At 52.9% G+C, this 21688-nt stretch overlaps 2 protein-coding genes across 5 annotated transcripts in view; one reads left to right on the top strand and one right to left on the bottom strand.

The window, feature by feature from the left end:
• Nucleotides 1–21688, bottom strand: part of LOC129338853 (mitochondrial import inner membrane translocase subunit TIM16-like) — a 74150-nt gene that overhangs the window by 17060 nt on the left and 35402 nt on the right. The gene's annotated exons all lie outside the window — the stretch shown is intronic.
• On the top strand, nucleotides 1080–19750 carry VASN (vasorin). 3 transcript variants are annotated; one of them, XM_054993369.1, is made up of 2 exons: nucleotides 1080–1507; nucleotides 17166–19750. In XM_054993369.1, exon 2 carries the CDS (start codon nucleotides 17176–17178, stop codon nucleotides 19180–19182), a length of 2007 nt encoding a protein of 668 aa, XP_054849344.1. In that variant the 5' UTR covers nucleotides 1080–1507; nucleotides 17166–17175; the 3' UTR covers nucleotides 19183–19750. The 3 variants fall into 3 exon arrangements, with proteins under 3 accessions (XP_054849344.1, XP_054849346.1, XP_054849345.1); XM_054993371.1 differs by lacking the exon at nucleotides 1080–1507 and adding an exon at nucleotides 16218–16236; XM_054993370.1 differs by lacking the exon at nucleotides 1080–1507 and adding an exon at nucleotides 16957–16975.

Genomic DNA, 21688 nt, shown 5'->3' with positions numbered 1-21688 from the left:
TCACACATTGGCCAGCCAGTTGCCCTGAAGGGCCAACAAACAGGGCTCAGAGGCCGAGGCTTTCCCCTCAGGTTGCCTCCTGACTCTGGGATTTATAGGTTGACTGCCTCTGGATATGGAGGTTCTCTTTACTAGCCATGGCCTCTCCTCCCTGCCTCTCCGAGAGGAAGGCCTGCGCAACCATCAGTCCTGCCAAGGATGAAGGGATGCCAAATCGCATCCCATGCCCGCTTGGCACCCTCAGTGCTCAGTCACCTTGATCTGGGGACCGACGAAGGTAAATTCCGTTAGCAAGGGAGCTGTGCCTCTGCTGCTAGAGTGCGCGTGCACACGCATGCATGTGTGGCTGAAAACCATCCAGAAGAAAATGTTTAACTTCCTAAGTAATGGAGGAGCTTGATGCAGCACAAAGGAAAGAGGGGGCATGTATCTACCCCTTGCAAGAGCAGGCACCATCTCCAACGGAGGCCCAAAGAAGCCTGTCCAAAGGGAAACAAGCAGCTTGGCAGAAGGAAAGGCCTGCTTTGCAGCCAGTCAACAAGCACCTGCCCTTCCTTTTCTCTCAGCTGGAGTCTGAGGAAAGCGCCTCTTTCCCCAGTTCTACAGTGTATATGACTTGTGCATAAACCCAAGCTAGAGAGGCGGGCCCTACTTGTCCCCCCCACAGCCCGTCCTGCAGAAGGGCCTGCTAAACCAGAGCTGCAGCTCCAATCCCTCTCCTCTCTGCAAGCAGCCAGCACGGAGCTGAACAGGAGCGTGGGCCAGAGAGCAAAGGGCACCCTGTCCCTGGCAGCGTGGCGACGTGGCACGGATGTCCCACGTTCAGCTCTGCACCAACAGCCTTGCCTTCAGATCAGGAGCAACCTGAGCACTGGGGATGCAAAGAGGGGTGGCGGGCGAAGGCTCCAGCCCTGGCCAGCTTCACCGTCCGAGCCGCCCCTGCCCCGCAGATGTCCTGTCCCCGGAAGATACCAAGGAAGCACCAGGCAAGAGCGCGCAAGAGGCAGAGGGGGCAACAGAGGTCGGGACGGGGGCAGAACCGGTCATGAAGCGGCGAGCCAGGGACTGTGGAGGAGCCGCCTGGGACGGGGCCTGCGGGGGAGAGGCAGCCCCTTCCCCTGTCGCTTCTCCCGACCCTTGGCAGCGCGGGCGCGGCGCCCCAGCAAACCCTGCTCCGGGAGTCCCGGAGTCCGCTTGACCAGGGGCTGCGGCAGCGAGAGGCCCTCTGTTCGCGCGGCGCCCCGCCTGCTGGCAAAGGCTCCGGCCAATCGCGAAGCCTGCGGGCCCGGCCCCTCCCGCCGGTCGCCGCACGAGCTGGGGGCGGGCTGAGGGCAGGCAGAGCCGAGGCGGGCACGGAGAAGGACGCGCCGTCGGCGCCGGTGTTGGCCCTGCGCTTGGGGGCCGGCGCGATGCAGCGGCCGAGGGAGCCGGGCGCCTGCCGCGCCGCGCACTAGAGAGCCACCCGGACGAGCGCATCAGCGGCAGCAGCTCCTTTTCAGTCACCGCGGTAAGTCTGGCGCGGACAATCGCGGCGGCTGGCGCAGTCCTGGGTTCCGGAGCGGCGGATCGCGCCGGCGGCTTCCTGGTTCTCGCTGCGCGGAGCCAACTCGCATCTCTTTAGCAAAGGCACGGAGAAGGATGGAGGGAGAGGGAGGGAGGCGGTTCCGTCCATCTCCCCTTCTCCCCCTAAAGCCAGGTGCCCAAGCAGGGCAGCCCCGCCAGCGCTCGACGTGGCGGGTCTGGAAAGAAGACCTCCGCCCGGGGTCAACCCAAGAGGTGCATTCACACAGACACGCCCCCCCCCCCCCAGCCCGGCCTGGAAGATTTCCCTCTGAGGCAGGCCCGGGCTCGCGTCGGTGTTAAATGCCACGGGTGAACTCTAGAACGGAAAGAGGAAGTGATCCTGAGCATGTGCAAAGTGCACCCTGCAGTCAGCACCTGGGATTGAGGGTCCCAAGCGCCCCAGGACATCCTGGCGTTAGAGGCAAAGAAGCCCACTGCTCCTCCTGGAGCCCTGAGACAGCACCCTGGAAATAGACGGTGGTGCCTTCTGTACCACCTCCCCTTTCAGTCTGGTCAGGAGTAGGTGGCTCCTTTCCAAGCTGAAGTGATGTAAAGCCACTCTGAGGTGGGATTTAGACAGCCAGAAGGAACAGGGTGTGTGGGTGGACCTGGAAATGAGCTGCAGTCCCCGGGATCAACACCAGGCCCTTCCCTGCCGGTGCTGATTTGCTTCCCTACTTGTTCTGTAAAGGCTGTCAGATACAGAAAGGGGTTGTATGAATGGGGAGAAGAGCTGGCCTCCACCCTCGGGTTCATTTGAGGGCCAGTCTCCCCCAGTAGTGGAGGTGGATAGGCTTGGAAGTAGTGCAGCCTTCTTCCTCAGACACCCCTGGAGGCAGAAGGGGATGAAAAGTTTGATGGCAAAGGCTCTAGGTATGCTCTCTGACATTTCCAAGAGATCCACCATATGCATCTCGTGAAAGGCTGGCACTGGCTCTGGATTGGTGGGTCTGGGATGGGATCTTATGAATGACAGCACAGTGTGAATAAGAGTACCAGCTACCTGGCATCCTCTGGCCTATGTAAGTATGTGTGCCCCCCTAATGCTGGGAAGTCCCCAGAGGTCCATTCCCCCTCCCTGTGGACTGTGGCCTCTGCTCTATGCCTATTTCAGAATGCTGAAATAGTAGTAGTTGGGAAGCAGTAAAACAAGAAATGCCTTGGGTGGGGTCACACCACCACAAACTCCTCAAACTACCTTAATAGTCATTCCAAACATGAGGTTGCTTCGTGGAATATCTAGTAAACAAGTTACTTCCAAGTGCCTTGGCTGTCAAGCCAATGGAGGTGAGAAGATCCAAGTGGATCGGGGGGGGGCTGTGCTACAGGAGAAACGGAGAAAGAGTTGGCGGTAGTTTTGTGGCATACCTAGAGCATCACCTATGCTATATATTATTACGTTGTCTATTTAAAGTGTGCACGCGCCTCCTCCCTTTCACACAGCCTTTCATGCTGCTTACAGTAATTTTACAATCAAAAATAAAATCCAGTAAACCATCTAGTTTAGTGGAAAGGTGATTGAGAAATGCACTAAATAAATACAATAAAAAGAAATAACTTAAAACAATGACCACAGCAGGAACAACACATTAGCCACCAAGGGCTCTGGCAAACAGAAGTGTCTTTGCTTAGCATCACAAATGACTTTGCCTAACATCCCTGTGTCAGCAGTGGAGCACCACTGCGGAAAAGGCCCTGCCCAGTTGTTTCACCCCTAACCTTGCAAGGCAGGGGCACCTGCAGCAACCTGTTGGCAGCTGAGCTCAAGGAATAGGTAGCAAGTCTCTGGGGAGGTTACAGATGTTGCACAATACCTCGCTCATGCCTACAGAGCCTGATACCAACATCTCTGCTGCTCAAGTGGGGCATGGGGCATGCTTGCTGTAGAGGTAGTAGCAAATGCATGGACAGTTGTAGCCAGGAGCATCCAGAACCCAAAAGTTCTGATAGCGGCAGAGCCAGCCCACATACAAAAAGAACCTGAAAGCTTGTTTGAGGCAGCGACACTCTTAGTCACCCCTTATCTACCTGCTAGTCACCACCAGGAGTCTTAGGGTGATAAAAAGGAATAGTTCTTTCAGTGCATCTGTGCAGAAGGACAGTTCTTGTGCCTGCTTTTCGTGATTATTAGTACAGAGTACAGAAAGAGAGCCTCGCTGGGCCAAACCGTGGTGGGTCCCTCTAGCCAGCAGTGAGGGCCAGCCTCTGGAGAGAGCTCACAAGGGAGGCCTGGAGGAGGTGGTGGCCTTTCTCCACCGTTTGTCACCACCTTCAAAGCTACTGAACACGGATGTTCCACTTAGCTAGCATAGTTTTGAGAGACTTCTATAAGAAGAGGCTTGTTGGATCAGATCCAGGATCCATGGCTCAGTGGCAGAGCCTCTGCTTGGCATGCACAAGGTCCCATCCCAGGTTCAATCCCCGGTACCATCTCCAATTAAAAAGATCAGGTTGTTATTGACATGAAAGAGCTCTGCCAGAGACACTGGAGAGCTGTTGCCAGTCTGAGTAGACAACACTGACTTTGATGGACCAAGGATCTGATTCAGGATAAGGCAGCTTCCTGTATCCACTCAGTCCAACATATTTCATAGAATCATAGGGTTGGAAGGGACCTCTAGGGTCATCTAATCCAACCCCTGTGCAAATACCTACCCTCCACACACCCAGTGACCCTTACTCCATGCTCAGAAGGAAGCCCTTGAAAACAGTTTCGAGTGGCTTTCCTTGGCACAAGGCATTTAGAGGTAGGTTGCTTCAGAACATTGCCAGTCCATTTAGTATCAAGGGTGACAGGTTAATCTGCATTAATTTACCTGGCACACAGATGAGATCATGTGTACTGCAAAGACCATTTAACCACCAAGGTAGTTCCTCCAGAGCAAAGCCTCTATCTGTTTCCAAACCACTCCCCCAGTTGAAAGGCTTCATGGAGCCTCAGGGAGTTACCAGCTCAAGTTTCTTCTCACCTGGGGAGTTCTTTCTCCCTCCTCCTGTCCAGTGGGAGCTGTGCCAAAGCGTGGCAAAACCAGAAAGGTGGCTGCCTGCCGTCATGGTGTTGGAATTCTCATTAGATGTTAGTTTGGGAGTAGCATTCCTGGCCTCTGTGTGTGTGTCAGACAGGGTGCCGGGCAGGAGGGTGTTGAGGTGCAAGAGTCAGTCCTCCCACGCAACTGGCTCCAGAATGGTCGGGCGGCTGGAATTAGTTTCATTTTGGAAGGCAGCCGCTCTGGTTGTTCTCCTCCTAAGCACCTGGGGAGGGGCCTGACAAGCGGGGGTGGGGGCGCCTGGAATACTTCAGCTGAGGAGAGAAACAGTCTGCTGAGGAAGGTTCTGGAATGAGGGCAAATCTATTAAAAAACTGAGGAGGGGCAGAGGCGGCCAGGGAGAGAGGGAGTTTGCGGCCTTGGTGGGGAAAGGGGGCAGAAGGGGCACCCAAGAAACTGCTCTGGGACTGGCACAAAAGAATTACGGGAAAACGTCAACCATGGATGCTGGGTCATGCCACATAAAAATTCCGTCCGTAAACAAACAGAAATAGTCATTTTCTGAGGGGTAACTGACCAGGCTTTGCACGCAAGCATTCAATGAGACGATGCTAGTATCCTGTAGGCACTCTTGCCCCATTTCTGCAGCCAAGCACACATCCAGCAAAATGGTCCTTGCTGCTTGGCAAATCCAAACTACCGAGGAGAAAGGGGTTGAGATGGAACAGCTGAAACCTGAAGGGGATGCCCCACTTGTGGCCTCCTCCAGGACATTCCAAGAGGGGCTCTGGATTTGCTTAGCAAAGAAAGGGCACCAATCCTTGTCTTCCTCCTCCTCTGAGGTGGATACGTGTAGGAGTGTTGAACCCCCCCCCCACCCCAGCTATGCGCATTCTGGATGCTGCTGGCAGCAACCGCCTACCTCCAGGAGAGCCAGAGTCGAGGCACACGGCCAGCTCCTGCACTGGACAATGGCTGCCTTGTTCATCCTGCCCAGGCACTGGTGAGAAAAAACAACCAGAAAGGTAAACTGGCAGAAAAGCATATTCACACACCCAAGGTGGATGGAGAAGTAAGGCAGGGGAAGAGGCTGCAGGCATCTCCGAGCAAAGAAGCCTGCAATGCAGGAGGCGTCTGAGTGTAACTTCAGACGTGTCGCTTAAAGCACTCTGGAGCCCTTTCCTACTGCTGCTGTGCATGTGTGAAAGGCAATTTTCAGTGTGCCCATGTCTCATTTTTAAACAGACTGAAGGCTGCACTGGAAGATGGATGTATAATCCTGGTTGAACTTTTGGCAACTCTGGTGTAGATTGGGAACAGAGGCTCACAGTTTGCCATTCACCATTTTCCTCCCCATACTGATTTGGGAACATCATTTTCATGGTGGCATAACAAACAGCAAGACAGTCTAAGTGCCTGCTTGTGTTTCACTCCCAAATGTGCAAGACAGTGAAATAGTGTGAATGACTGAGAACTTGCAGGGTGTGTGTGTGGATGGCAGATCAGGAAAGGGTCAAAGTACCAGGGAAGCAGGAGATCCTTCATGAGTTTTGAGAGCTCACAGCTTGCTTGTCAGGCACACAAGGGAGAGGAATCATCCGAAGCTGCCTGAGAACAGATAAGGGGAGACTTCCATAGTGGCCAGCAGCTGGGGCAAGCAGTAGGGAGCGTCTTCTCTCTTCCTGGCTGGATTCTTTTGCAGAGTCCAATGTTTGAGCTGCTCCTTTTTCCTGTGTTAGGGGTTGTCTGGCACTAGGAGCTTCTGTTCAGGCAAGAGCAGCATCTTTCAATGAACCAAAAAAAGCACCCAGCACCAAAGAAAAGTGCTAGACAGGAGAGGCCCCTCTGCCGTGGCTGAATTCGGCCTCACCAGCCTGTGACCACATCTTCAAAGCTGGTTGTTCCCTTAGGGCTAGTTTTAGATTTTGAGGGGAGCACTTTACTTTCTCCCCTCTCCTGAAGCCCCCACACTCTACATATGACACAGCACAAGCATTGGCATAAACAAAGTGGAAAGTAGTTCCATTGGCCTCCAGCTGCTGCAGCTGGATCCTTTGACATCCTGGCCACAGGAAGGCGGGAAGGAATGCATGTTGGGCAGCTCCTCCCAGACTAATGAGGGGTTAGATCTGTGCGTGTGCTAATGATAGTCTCCTGCTCAGGCAGCTGTGGTCAAGGGGCCCCACCCAAGGTACGCATGATGCCCCATGGATCACCTTCTGTGTCCTGCAGCAGGGAAGTGGGCGGCCACACAGGAGGCTGCACAGGGACATGAAGTTTGTTGACTAGAAGGCCCAGCAGGAGCCTCAGAAGGGAAGGTAGCAGCTGGGTTTGGCCAATGGCAAGAGACCTGAGTGTGGCCTGGCCGACAGCATGCTGGTAGCTCCGCAGAGAGAAGCCCACAGCTCTGTAAAGCCGAGAGGTATCAAAAGCAAGAACAGTAATCTAGGAGGTGGAGGAAGGGGGCAGGGAAGGTTATGTTGGCCCCTCCAAGGAAGAGATGGGACAGGCAGATGGGTGGGACTGCCCACTGCCTTGGATGTGACCTTTTCCGCGCAGCCTGCACGTCCGTTGCTGGGCTTCTGTTGCTGTGGGAGATGGTTGGGGCTGGCTGGATCCAAATTAGCTCCTTTATTGATACGTGGTGCAGTCTGGTAGGGCAGTGATGGGTCTGCAAGCCAAGTCCTCAGGCTTGCCAAGAAGGCAAGCCAGGCTTGGTATTGGCCCTGCCTGCCCCTCGCCTGCCCCTGTCAAGGCTGTTACTGCGGGAGAGCTAATTAAAGGGGCAGCGAATGCTGCTCAGCAAGCTGGTGGAACTGGAACCGCGAAACCTGAACTTGCCCTTGCCAAGCAGCATTCCAGCTGGGCGAGGCTGGCGCTGGGCACTCCCTCCAGTTGGTGGCCATCCAGAAACAATGGCCACATACTCTGTGGCCAGGCTGTGAGCCAGGGTGCTAGACTTGCCTGTTGGTCAGGGTGCAACAGCACCATCAAGTAATCCTGGGGAAAAAGCCAAATTCATTCTGGCCTGCGGGCTCAGCCAGGAGCAGAGGGAAGGGGGCTACACCCCATAACTGGCCAGAGAGCCCCAGATTGAATAGCTGTGTCCAGCAGCTTTGCAATGCAATCCTGCCTCAGTCTTCAGTTCCCTTTTGCTCAAAACTGGCTGGAATGGATCTCGTTGCTCCCTTCTTATCACCCTCAACTTCTCCGGCCAGCCCTCTGAGTTGTCACAGTCGCCCAGCACAGGGGTCTTTGGCCTTTCCAGTCTCTGAGCTTCTAGCATGTGACAGGAAGAGGGGGCAGAGTTGTGACCTCACTGATATTGACCAAAAGTGCAGGGTATGGGAAACACAAACCAACCAGGAAGCCAATGGTCAGAGCAAAACAAGAGTCTGAGCAACCTTGCCTGCTGCCACCCCTCTCTGTACACATGCCTGCAAAGAGAAGCTAGAGACATAGCTCAGAAGCAGCAGCAGGTGCTTCCAAAATACAGACCCCTCAAAAAAAAAACCCAGGGTCTGCAGGGGCTCATCACCCAGCATATGGGACTCTGCATCCTATGGGGCTTCCTCAACCATTGCCCTAGCAAGTTTCCATCACTCTGAGTTCTATCGATGCACCCACATCAAACCAAGACAGTCTGGTGCTTAGAAAGAGTTGGTGCTGCAACTCCATGTAGGATTGCTGCAGGGTTCTAGGCAGCTGCAGGGGGAAAGAAAACTAAGAGGGACTCTACATAGTCTGTTGTGGATTTTTCGGGCTGTATAGCCGTGGTCTTGGCATTGTAGTTCCTGATGTTTCGCCAGCAGCTGTGGCTGGCATCTTCAGAGGTGTAGCACCAAAAGACAGAGATCTCTCAGTGTCACAGTGTGGAGAAGATGTTGGCAGGTAATTTATATCTACTCAGGAAAGTGGGTTTGGGCTGAGTCATCCTGTAGGAGTTTCCCAGGGTGTGGAATGCTAATGGATGGAGGCGTCACTGTATCCTGAGGAGGTTCTTTTGCATATGGATTGGTGCTACAGTGCCAAGACCACGGCTATACAGCCTGGAAAATCCACAACAACCATCGTTCTCTGGCCGTGAAAGCCTTCGACAATATATCTACATAGTCTATTTCAGTAACTGTCATTGATGATTTCCATGGGACATCCCTGTAATATGGTTATGAACAGGATGTGAGTGTACCCACCGAAGCACTCCTGAAGCACGCTTCCTATAACAAGGTTTGCGCCTATTTGTTATCTCTTCAGTGAGAACATTTTATTCTGCACTTCCTCCAAGGGGCTCTGGGCAGCAGCAATTTGATCCTCAATGAGCCTGGCAGGGGGGTTAGGCCAAGAGGGAGTGACTGGCCCCAGATCTCCCAGACAGTGTAAGGGCAAGTGGGTATTTGAACTCGGGTCTCTCCCCACCCCACTTCTAACCACCACGCCCCACTGGCTCTGCAAAACACCTATTTTGCATTACTGCTTGTCGGCAGCCAGCACTCTCCAGGCTGACTGCACGGAGCTGGTTTAACACGATGATGCAGAATCCAGAACAGATTTCACTGAAAGGGAGAGGGAAAGCGGGGAGGGAGGGCAAAGGAGCATCATTTCTCCCTCACCCCCACCCTAGCACGTGCAGAGCAGTCCCCCCTGCCCCGCAGCTGTGGAGAGCCCAGGTGTTTCTAATACCATTTGTGCTTCCGACAGCCCAAGTGTGGTGTCGTCTCCCCCAGTCTGGCAATTTAAAAGGGGGTTGGTTGTAGGGAAGGAATGCGGCAGGGTGGGGGAAGCGGGTCTCTGATGTGCTGCCAATCACTGAGCCAGCACCCTGCTCGGGTTTTTTTTTAGCAGAAGCAGGAGGGAGAGTGTGTCAGGAGACGCCTCTGGTTCAGTTGCCACATCTTGGGAGCAGATGCCTTCCTGCAGAGGAGCTGGCTCTGCATTCCAGCAGGATGAAGCCCTGCAGCCACAGCTGGGCCATGGGAGGGGGGCAGGGAAAATAAGTGGGCTTCGCTGAGCCAGCACGCACCGAAGGCCACAAGTCCAGCATAGTTCCTAACAACTCTACCCAATAATCTAGATCTCCTGGAGGGAAAATATGCTGCACAGCCATATTGGTCCACCCAAGTTCTAAAAACAAGAATGAAATTCATGCATTACCTTTTATTAGGACCAACCAAGTTGATATGAGACATTGTGCAAACTTTCCAGCTCAGCAGAACTCTTCATCAGGCTGGATGTTAACATCACAGCCTAAAGAATATGCCTTCTATCTTTCTACATTTTTTAATATCCAGGCTAATGAAGGGTTCTGTTGAGCTGGAAAGCTTGCACAATGTTTCTTGCTTCTGGAGACAGTCATAGCTCCATACTGATCAGAAATAAACTGAGGTGGGCAGAGGGCCTGCAGAGGTATGGAGCCTGGCTGGATGGGTGAAGGGGAGAATCTTGGAGGGGTTGTAGATTTACCTTTCCAAGGACTAGCTAGTGAACTGCTTCTGGCCCTTCTTCTTTCCATTAGGAAGACTGGCCCAGACCAAAGGAAGATGCTTAATTGTTCACTGAGCCTCCTAATCAAGGCTATTTAGGAGAAGCCCCAAAACTCTGCTTCCTTGCAGATTAATAAGCATGGGCAAGAGGCACGTTGCAAAAGCCCTTGTGCCTCTTGGTGCTTTCAAAAACTGCTCAGTTTGACTGTTTTTCCACCACTTTCATCACCTTCTCAAGCAGCTCTGCAAGTCTGGGAGCAGCTGGCCCCTTCCACATATTGGCAGTGGCAATAGGAAGAGTGTGGCAAGGGGTCTAGGGGGGAGTAGACTGGGGCTAGAGTTGAGGCTGCCCTGGCAAAGCTGCAAAGAGTAAAGGAAGCCAGTTGGATCCAGCAGCCTCCTGCTCTGAGCTCATTCACAAAGCCAGCAGTTCCCGCCTCTTGTCATCTGGCTCCAGCCTGGGCAGGGCACTGACCCTTCCAGCCCTTCACTTTCACACTCTGGAGGACTGGCAAACAGCCCCCTGCCCCCTCTCCTCCCAGTCAAAAAAGGATCTTTTAATCAGCCTGTTCCAAGTCATTTAGGGGGCCCCTAGAGCATCATCTGTGTCCTGGCTGTTGGCTTGTGTTCAGCTAGGGGGTGAGGAGCAGCCACCAGAATCAAGCTCTGTCAAAGGGGGGGGGCATTTGAGATTGTGCTTTGGTTTCAGATGGGCTCAAGGCATGATTGCCTAGTGTTTGAGTTTGGGGAGTGGTGCTGATACGGTGGTAATCTTTTTTTGGAGCGGGGGTGATACAATGGTTGTATGTGGGCTCTTCAGTTTGTGCTACTGGGAGCACCGTGAAGCTGTTGAGTACTTGGTACCAGGTCACCCCAGGTGGCAGCTTTGGCCACTAGGAAAGGCAGTAACTTTAATTTACTGTTCTGTTACGTCTTGGTCTGTCACTGGAGAAGTCCTTCTAGAAAAGAGGCTGGCCCACTTGTTTGGAGGCAATGCTTGCACTGATGAAATTTGTGTACCTAGTATTTATTTGGTTAGAGGGAAGGGTGGCTAGAAACAGAAACCACAACTCTGTAGAAAGATGACATGGCTATTTAATCCCCATTCTGCCCCCTGCCTAATAATGCAGAGTGTGCCAGGGGATGCTCAGGAAAGAGATGGACTCTCTGGTCATGTTCAGGAGCACTCTCTTCAGAACTGAGCCTTTGTGGTTGAAGTCGGTGATGGGACAGAAGCCTGAGTCCTCCCTGGGATCCCACAAGCCTGAGCATCTTCTATGCAGTGAGGAAGCTGCACCCCAAATGAGTCTGGGGGATTGCAGAGGCTGCAGCAGCCCCCAAAGGGAAACCTGGGGGCTTCTTTGGCAGCTCCTCATTCCAATAGCAGCAGTCCAAGAGGCAGTGCTAGCCCCCCCCCCCCCACAAACACTGATTGATGGAGCAGAGGCAAATAGACTTAATGGCAGCCCCCAGGAAGGCAGGCGGGAGGAAGGGAGGGTCCATTCCTTCCCCAAAGCCAGATGTCAGCAAGAAACCAGATCCTCCGGCCAACCATTGCACACAGACTGCCTGGCAAGGAAACACACTAGGCCCTTCAACATCCAAGCCAACCTTTCAGCACCCCCCTCGTCACAGCTGGCTCCCATTATCTAGAGTGCTCTAGGCGAAACCCTTAGCTCCATGGAGGAGCTTGTAAAGGTCTTTCACCTGAGAAGTTAAGGGATGGTGCCAGCACCACGGCAGCCAAGTAGGACGAGCAAGAACTGTTTTTCCAAAGGCAGGCTAGGATAGGGTGCATTGAAGAGAGGGCCTCACAACCCCTGCCTGCCCTAGACAACTGTGGAAAGGGAAGGCAGAAGTGAGAGCCGCTTGCCCCCCTGTACATTTATTTATTTCATTTGTACCGAGCCTTTTTCCCCAAAGGGGATCCAGAGCAGCTTATTTCGTTCTCCTCTCCTTCATTTTATCCTCACAACAACCCTGTGAGGAAGGTTAGACTGAAAGACAATGTGACTTGACCAAGGTCACCCAGCAAGCTTCCATGGCAGAGTGTAGATGTAAACCTGGACCTCCCAGATCCTAGCCTGACACTCTTAACCATCACACCTGCTGGAGCTGTGGGTAATTCTGATAAGGGTTTGCTTTCTGCCAGAGAGTGACTCTTTCTAGCTACCATGGTCACAGAGGAAAATGGGATACCCACTAAGACAACACAGGAGATCAAATTGGGCCTTTCCTTGATTGCAGGATTTATTTAATTCCTTCATTTACATACAGTGAAAAAAACAAAGCAAACAGCCCAAAGGCCCAGCATGCTTCCTTTTCCAACCGTGTGTGAAGGTGAAGGCCTGCTCTACATCCCAATCATCTGGAATTCACAGGCAGACTTCCTCTAACCATGCATCGGACAAAGAGAGCTGTGGCTCTCGAAAGCTTATGCTACAATAAAGTTGGTTAGTCTTAAAGATGCTACTGGACTCTAACCATGCAGGTTTCCCTTAGCGACCAAGTAGGCAGACTGAGATGCCTGATCTTTTCTGACTAAAGCCTGCCTGCTGCTCACCATGGTGAATTCACAATCTGAAGCAGAAGTCCTTTCGGTCTGTCCCCCCCCCCCCATTCAGTTAGGAAAGGGTAAAGAGGTTTCCATCTTAGAGGTCACATTCTTCCTCCCCTCTCCTCCCCGAGAAGGAGGCGTCCCCCCTCCCTTTGTCCAGCTGCACATTCCAGAGTTTATTACCTGTCTGTGTAATGCCAACTTTGAGCCCCCCTACATGGCCCTCTCCTTGGCTAATATTCTCTCACTTATTCAAAGAGCTGACAGACAAGCAAGCGGCCCCTAATTCCATCATGCTGGAAGCTGGCTGGGACCCACCTTCCCCACACAGCCCTCTCAGGCTTTCCTCGGTCCAACCACCATTTCCGTCCTCCCCAGAAACACAAGTAGGGCCCCTGCCTGGCTGCTTTTAATTGTGCCAAGAATGCCAGAAAGTGGAGCAGGCCCCAAGGAAACCCTTGGAAACACCCTCACAGGACCCAGACCCAACTCTTTAAAGTGTACTTTGGCCCTGAGTGGAATATTGACTGCACCATCAAGAAATGGCGGCCATCCTGTGAGGGCATTTCAAAGGGCAGAAACCTGCACCCAGCTTGGAAATCCTGCAGTCAAGGAAACCCAGACCCAACTCAGGTTCCCCACAGCTAAAAAACAGCAGTACGGAATGGCTTTTTAAATGTAAAGAGACCTCAAGCAGGCTTGGAGTGCTGCTGTTTCCTTCCCCTCAAGCCATTTTCCGATGTAGAAACTGTTCTGGGGGGAGTTATTTCCCTGTTTTTGCACAGAATACTCTGTGTAGAGCAGCAGCAACAAGGAAATAGCTTCCCTCCCAGCACTGTTTCAGCATGGGAAAATGGCTGGCGGGGGGAGAGCATGTCCTCCCCACACTGTAGTATTCTGAACCTGTTTAGGCTTTTTAAAAAAAAATCCCCACAGCTGCTGTGTGGCTGCAGGGAAACAGAGTTGGGTCTGGGTTCCCTCTTTAAAAAGGTGTAGTTTGGCCCCCAGGTTGCATGTACATAGGTGCATTAAAATGCACCCTCTGCCATGGCCAAGGGCGACAGGAATGGGCAGAAGCAGCATCCACACACCCCTTTAGAGAGCCAGGACCCACAACACATCTATGCATCTGACAAAATATACAACCAATATGAAAGTCTCTCAGGTGTCACAGGAGTCTTGTTTTGGCTGCCGGGACCTTAAAAAGGTGACTGCCCAGGAACAAGTCACTGTGTACCATAGGCGTTCTTTTTTGCATTATTCCCCAGGAAAGCAGCACCTGGAAAACATTCCATCAGAACTGTGAAAGCCCATATTAATTTCTCAGAGTTCACAAACTGAATACTTGACTCTCACCGGCTGAAAAAAAATCCATGTGGATTTTTGAGGTAATTCTTCTGTCGAAGAGCAAGATTCAGGTCCAGTAGCACCTTAGAGACCAGCTCAGTTTCCAGGCTGTGAGCTTTCAAGAATCAGAGAGCGTTCACACCCTGGAAATCTAAGACCAACATGGCTACCCACCTGAAACTATCTTCCGTGGAAGGAATGCATTTGGACCTAGTTATTATTAAAATGTCAGACTAGGATCTGAGAAACCCAGGTTCAAATGCCCGCTATGCTATGGAAGCTCGCTGAGTGACCTTGGGCCATTCACATACTCTCAGCCTAGCCTACCTCACAAGATTGTTGTGAAGATAAAATGGAGGAGAGGAGAATGATGTAAGCTCCTTTGGATCCCCATTTGGAAGAAAGGCAGGGGTAGAAATGAAGTAAATAAATAAACAATTTCCCTTCCTTTCATGGAGGAAACCTCATAGGAACAGATCCGCAATATGAAATTAGGAGAGGAAGGGTGGAGAAGGATACAGGGCTGTGGGGGCACTTCTGCCCTCTTCTTTGAAGGACAGGTTTTCAGGGGAATGGAAATCTGACCTTCCTATAGTGTGAGTGGTAAAGGTTCAGGAACCCATGTAAAAAGGGGAAGGAATGCATCACAGTACCAGAACCCCAAGGCAGGCGAAGAAACCAGTTCACCAAAGGAGTGGGATGCCAAGATTGGGAAAGGGTGGCGCTCCTCCTATGCCTGAAATAGGGAGAAGGTTTTCAGCCAGTTGAAGCTTCCATCTATGACCATGGCAGGCAGGGCAGGGGACTGCCCCCTCCCAAGATACAGGTGTAGGAGCCCTGCCATCTTTCCACAGAACCAGCATATCAAGTTTAAAAGCAGGAAGTGGTGGCAGGCAGAGTTAAATCCACAACCTGCTTGATTCAGCCTTTGTTGGTGACCTCAAGGGGTGGCGGCTGTTGACAAAATGTTAGGGGAGGCACCATGGAGAAGGAGGCTTTGCAAAGGCGGAGAGAAGATTGATTCATTCTGTGTCATTTCCCCAGATGAACTCATCGACCAAGGAAACAGAAATGGAATGAAATTCAGCAGCACGATACTCAGGGATCCAAGACGATTTTTGTTGTCAGGGCTCCCTAGGGAATTGTCAGATGGAAATGACGGAGGAGGGAAACAGAGCCAGGGGTGGTGGCTGGCCACTGCATGGTTCAGCCATCTGTGAAGGGGATGCAAAACAAGACCAGCCCCAATTCTGCTAAGCACAGCACATGCTTCTCACTTGGCAGCCTTGGAGACCCCTCCCAATGTACTGACAGAAGGGGAGGGGAGGCTTCTTTGGTGGGCAGGGAGTTCCCGCATGGATCTGAGCAAGAAGTGTCCCTCTCCGCTGAGTGAGGAGAGACACTTCTGAGAGACAGCGGTCAGTCCTGCTCTCTGAGGCCTGGCAAGGCCCAACAGTCTTGGGGTGAGGGCAGAAGGAGTCTGGTGGGCCCTTCTCTGACCCAGCCCAGCAGACCTGCAGCTGCTTTGGTGGCCACTTGGAACTGGGCAGGGAGAAGGAGGGAAATGCACTCCAGGAGGGGGTTGGGTGGGGCTTGCCTGGCTCGGGCTGCCTTTGTCTGTCTCAGACGATAAGTATTTGGGGGGGGGGCAGCCAAGGTTCAATAGCCTTGCGGTATTCTTGGGCAGAAATCCCTGCACAGGGCCTGTTTGGAGAGTGTGTTGTGTTAGGGTGGGTGTATTTCTCCAAAGCAAAGGGAAGGAGGAGAGCAGTCCACTCTGTGTGTGTATAAGCGTGTGCATGTGTGCGCGCATCCTCATGCTTGGTGTGAACACATGGCAGAACGTAACTACAGTAGTCCCTAGCAACACCAGGGATTCCAAGAGACTGGGGGGACATGGCTGGCGGCAGCATTTTACCCCTTGCTTCTCATTCCTACAATCCACCATTTGGTGCTCTGTCACAAGACCCTCAAGTAGCCCTGACTCCTGAGAGTCACCATCTCTTGCTGGCGTCAACCGAAATGCTTTGAATTAAGCCCCCCAAATGCACTTCATTGGCCCCGAAGTGTCAGGGGAGGTCTGCCTGCAGAACGTGGGAGCAGGAACCACCCGACTGTGATGACTCTGCAGAGCTGCCTCCGGCACGGCCGAACCAAAAAACAAACACTCGGGAGCCTCCAGTGCTCTCTCTGCAGCCAGGAGGGCTTCAGTAGTCCACACTCAGACAGGACGGCCTAGCCTCCTCCTCTCTTTATGCACCCGAGGACCAAAGCCAAGGAGGGACTCAGACTGGAAGCAGGCGTATGTTAAAGGAAGGGGGGGAGGCACAGCCTGCTTGCTTGCTTGCTTGCTCAGAGGAGGCCTTCTTGTTTTTACTCCCACATCCTGGGAGGGGAAGCCCATGGAGGCAGACTAAGGAAAAAGTGAATATCTGCTCCGGGAGAGGGTAGGAAATGGCCTTATTCCTCTGTGCCCCCCATTATCACAAGCCACCTACATGCCCCCCTAAGGCAGAAGCTGTTGACTCCCCCAGTGAAACTGTAGGAATCCTGCCTTGCTGTTAGAGAGGGCTGCCCTACAGAAATGGCTTTTGAAAGGAGTCCGGAACATCTGGGAGCTGGCTTCCCTCACATTGAGCCTGGAACAGATTTGAGAGGGATTACTGGCAGAGGAGGGAGTAGGGGGTCCACGAGCTGGCCTTTGCTGAGGGTCTCAGCTCCTGCCTAGCCACCCAAGCCCCACTTTCAGCAGGCACAAGCCAAAGCCCTCATTCCACACTGCCTTCTTGCCGAACAAACCTTTACTTGCACAAAAGCTCCCGGGCAGAGTTGTGGAAAAAGAGTGCAGCCAGCTAGAAGGTCACGTGGCTCCCTGAATGCATTGCCAGAGTCTGGTTTCGTCCTTTCCTCCTGTTCAAAGTCCACAACATACCCAGCCAGTGCCAGGTTACAGCCCTCTCTGTTGCAAACTGCAGTGCCCAAATTCCTGGCCCCTCTCGCTGGCCGAGAAGGGAGGGGGAATGTGGAACTGTGGGCTGGAGGTAGGACTGGCCCTGCCTTCTGCGGGGCTCAGAGCAGCCTTTGCTAGCAGGCACACCTTTTTTCCGCTAGGAAGAAAGACCAGGTTGGATTTCCAGCCTGACCTGTGATGGAGTGATTGGCGGGGGTGGGTGGGGGGAGGCTCATGGCAGAAGCTGCCTCCTTTCAAGTCCTTTGGTTTTCCTTCTGCAGGGTCTGCGCCATGAGGTCGCCCATATTCTGGGCCCTGCTGCTCTTCCCTGCAGGGATCCTTGCCCAGGGCTGCCCAACCGACTGCCAGTGCAGCCAGCCCCGGACAGTCTTCTGCATCTCTCGGAGAAGCCACACAGTTCCCCAAGGACTGCCACAGGACACAGCTAACTTGTACGTGTTTGAGAATGGCATCCACTCCCTGCATGAGAACAGCTTTACAGGCCTGCCAGCCCTCCAGCTCCTGGACCTCTCCCAGAACCAGATCTCCAGCCTGCCCAGAAATGTCTTCCAGCCACTGACCAGCCTTTCCAATCTCGACCTGTCCTCCAACCAGCTGCATGAGATCAGCAATGAGAGCTTCCATGGACTGCGCTTTCTGGAGCGCCTCTACCTGGACCGCAACAAGATCCGGCTGATTCACCCACAGGCCTTTGATTCCCTGGAGAGCCTGTTGGAGCTGAAGCTCCAAGACAACCAGCTTCACGTGGTGCCACCACTCCACCTGCCCACGCTCCTCCTCCTCGACATCAGCCGGAACAGGATCACCACCCTTGAGCCAGGCACCTTCCACATCAATAAGCTTGAGTCTCTGAAAATTGCTGGGCTCAATCTGGATCACTTAGATGAGGAGCTTTTGCAAAAACTCCACAACCTGCATGAGTTAGACGTTTCTGACAACCTGTTGAGCAGGGTGCCGGGGGTCCTGAAGCAGCTGCGTGGCCTAACAAAACTCAGCCTGGCCGGGAATGCCCAGATCTCTCAGCTGCACTTGGAAGATTTCCAAGAGCTACCCAACCTCCAAGAACTGGACATCAGTAACCTCAATCTCAACCATCTCCCCAAGGACTTCTTCAGTGCCTTTCCCAGGCTCAAGGCAGTCACTGCTGCAGAGAACCCTTTCAACTGCATTTGTCAGATGAGCTGGTTTGTCAACTGGTTGAGCACCAGCAAAGCTTCGCTCCAGAAGCCTGAGGAGACCCGGTGCCATTTCCCTCCCAAGAATGCTGGTAGGCTGCTCCAGCACCTGGAGTACACAGATTTTGGGTGTCCAACCACTACCACCACCACCACCGCTTTGAAAACCACCAGCCCGAGGCTTGCTACACCTGTTCCTAGCAGTGGACACATCCCACCAGAGCCCAGCACAGCCAGCCCCACACCCAGGCCAGACAGCTCCACACTGACTCTCGTCACCACTCAAGAGGGCCAACCCAGTCCCGAGACACGTCTCTGCCCACCCTACACCTGTCTCAATGGTGGTGCATGCCAAGTAGATGCCCACAATCACTTGGAATGTATTTGCCCCATAGGCTTCTTGGGCTTGCGCTGTGAGATCAAAGCCCCAGTGGCAACTTTGCCAGCGGTCACCCTGGCACCAACTCAGCCCAAACAAATTGCCATAAAGCACATTGGCAGCACCTCCCTTAAAGTGGATCTGCAGAATTACATCCAGTCCAAGAGCCAGCTGAAAGGAATACGGCTCACTTACAGTAATCTCTCTGGGCCCGACAAGCGGCCAGTCACCCTCAACCTGCCGGCCACCTTGGCAGAATACACAGTGCGGGAGCTGAGACCCAACTCCTCATATCACATCTGCATTGGGCCACTTGGGGACAAAGATCACGAGGAGGACTTCTGTGTGGAGGCCCACACCCTGCACCTCACCCACCAGCAGCATGCCCCCGTGACCCAAAGTAGGCACATGAATCTGACACTCATGGTTGTGCCTGCCGTAACTGCTGTGCTGCTCATTGTGGCAGCCATCACCAGCATCTTCTACTATGTGCGGAGACGGAGGCGGCAGGGGAAAACACGAGCCACGCTGGGGGCCAGCTCCAGTCCACTGGAGCTGGAGGGAGTGAAGGCTTGCCTTGAGAATGGAGACCTGGTTGGACAGGGCCCGAAACTGCCAGGGAAAACAGTGGCCCCAAATGGCTTGGAGTATGAAGTGCCCCTCATGGAGCCGCAGTGCACAAGTACCTCCATGCCCAGGGGACTGAAGCCTTCCTACTTTTAGGACCAAGAATGGCATCATGATTCAAGAGCTGGCTCTAGGACCAATGGCATGACAGGGAGCTGCCTCTTTGACTGCTGGAGGCTAACCTTCCAATGTGTGAGGAATGACATCCAAAGAGGGGCACACTTAGGAAGCAGACAGCTCCCACTGGACTATGGGCCTTACTTACCACCAGGGCCCCAGGAACCTGGATCCACAGACAGCCCTTCTTGCCAGTTGCATCTCTCCTAAGGCAAGGGGCCCTGCATTTTTGCAGCGAAGAAGCCTTTTGCCAACTACAGCCGGGCCCCACCAGAGGTCATCTAAATGTGATGAAGGAATGAAGAACCAGGCATCACATGGCTAGGTGGTTGGGGAGGGGGACAAAGAGAGAAAGGAGGGCATGACGGAGCTCCCTGGCTGAGCTCCTAGGGAAGAAAGCTTTATGGACCTTTAGAGAGTATTTATAATGCCAGATTATTTTCCCATTTCTTCTGGGAAATCTCTTTTCTAACACAGATTGAGGTACTTTTGTAAAACCAGATTATAAATGCTTTTGTACAAAAAATAAAACAGTGTTTGTACAGTGTGTGTTTGAGGCAGCAACCTCAAAGGGAGAACTCTGAGTGGAGGGCCCAACCTTCAGATCTCTCATAGAAAGCAAAGGGCCTGGGAGACAAGACACAGGCAGGGAGAAGGTAGACCTGTTGTGAAGCTGCCTCATGCCAAGTCCATTGCTCCCTCAGATTCTTGTAAGAGGAGATGGCAGAAAAGAAAATCCAGAATCTTCTGCGTGCCAGGCACTGGCTTTAGCAGTGAGCTGTGGCCCTCCCCTATTTGAGAGCCTGTATGGTGTTGTGGCTAGAGTGTTGGACTAGAATCTGGGAGAACCAGGTTCAAATACCTGCTGTGCCATGGGAGCTTGGTGGGTGACCTCAGACCAGTCATAAACTCTCAGCCTAACCTACCTCACAGGGTTGTTGTGAGGATAATATGGGTGAATTATGTAAACCAACTTGGGTTCCCTCTGGGGAGAAAGTTTGGATATAAATGAAGTAAATACATACATATACCAACCTGATGATCTAAGGAAACCTGAGTTAGACCTCAGTTAACCCAAGGGATCAGAGAGAGATCTTTGCATGTGATCTTCCTACCGGAGATACCAGGAAAAGACTGAACCTCTGGGCCTTGTGCATTCAACGCAGTTGCCCTGCCAGATACTAAAGGGCAGCCTCTGGCCAGTGAGACAGGTTGAGTGGGTTCCACAGCTCTGTGGCACGAGCCCCTTTAGGCGCAGAGTCCCTCTTTCGCCTCTTTCAGAGGGGCAGAAGAATGGCCACAGTTCCCAACTACCAGACCTTCTGGCCATTGTGAGGGCAGAAAGCCACTGTTGATGGTCGTACTAGGACATCCATCCTCGCAAAAGCCCACAAATAAAATCCTGATCTCAAAACGAAACCTTTACATTGAGCTCATTTGGGGTCAAAATAAATAAATAGACCTAAGCCTGCCAAAACCTTCCAATCCAGTTTCTCCATCAGATTAATTTGCGTAACATCGATCCAGTACATACAATTGTAGGCTACTTGGAAGGCTAGCCAAACTAGTCTCCTAAGAAACAGGCAGCTGAATTGGAGCCGTTCATCTCCAGTCCCAGCTGAGTTTCCACAAATCCTCTTTGCACAAGTTCCGCATTAGATGCAGAAGGAATCGGCAGCTTCCAGGACACCGCCACAGGTCATGTCAACTTTTAGAATACCTCTGCACCCAAGTATCACCATGACCCAGTTTCCCTCTCCAATTTGTTCTCCTCCTGCCCCACCCCCATCCAGCTACCCCTAAACGCTCTGGGCCAGACGGATCTCTCTTTCTGTGAAGGAAGGAGGTCCCAGTGGTTACCTAGCAATCCTTTACCTCTCCTGAAAGGAAGTGTCTGAAGAAGGGAGCTCTGACTCTGGAAAGCTTACATCCTGAAAATCTTCTTGGTCTCAGATGTGCCACTGGACTCAAATCCTGCTTTACCTCCCCTATCACTTTTGGGTTCAGATCCAGCTAGCAAAAGGGTAGAAAACTGGCCCCAACTGCAGCAACAGAGAGTCCAGTGCTCTCTGGCAATGCCAGGCCTTGCCCCAACACCCTGACAGAGACAGAGCATTCTCTGAGGTCAATCCAAGGCCTACAAGTGGTAGGCAGAGAGGGTAGGGATTTGTGTGGGACTCAGCCAGACTGTCCTGGCAAAAAGGGCAGTATGAAAATCCCTGTTGGGGAGGAAGGGGGAGACAGTATGATTGGGAAGCTTTCAGTGCCTGCAGTAGGCCATTTCCACTGGCTCCTGAGAAGAGCAATCCCTTCTGTCATGAGAGCTCTGGTCATCGGTCGGGGAGCCAAAGAGACGCTTGCTGAGCTCTCCTGGTCTTGGCCTGCTGCTCTTTGTGGCAGGAGGTGGGAGAAGGAAGACCCGCTGCTGTCCCCAATTCAAGAACACGTTCTTCCTGGCACATTCCCCTTTCAGCGGATCAAAAGG

This window comes from Eublepharis macularius, chromosome 12 (genome assembly GCF_028583425.1).
Source record: "Eublepharis macularius isolate TG4126 chromosome 12, MPM_Emac_v1.0, whole genome shotgun sequence".
Taxonomy (NCBI): Eukaryota; Metazoa; Chordata; class Lepidosauria; order Squamata; family Eublepharidae; genus Eublepharis; species Eublepharis macularius.
The sequence above is the reverse complement of the archived record's forward strand: the minus strand, read 5'-3'. Positions and strand labels throughout refer to the sequence as shown.

What these genes read in the sequence shown, in the direction of transcription:
- VASN (XM_054993369.1), top strand. Translation starts at nt 17,176, where the DNA reads ATGAGGTCGCCCATATTCTGGGCCCTGCTGCTCTTCCCTGCAGGGATC.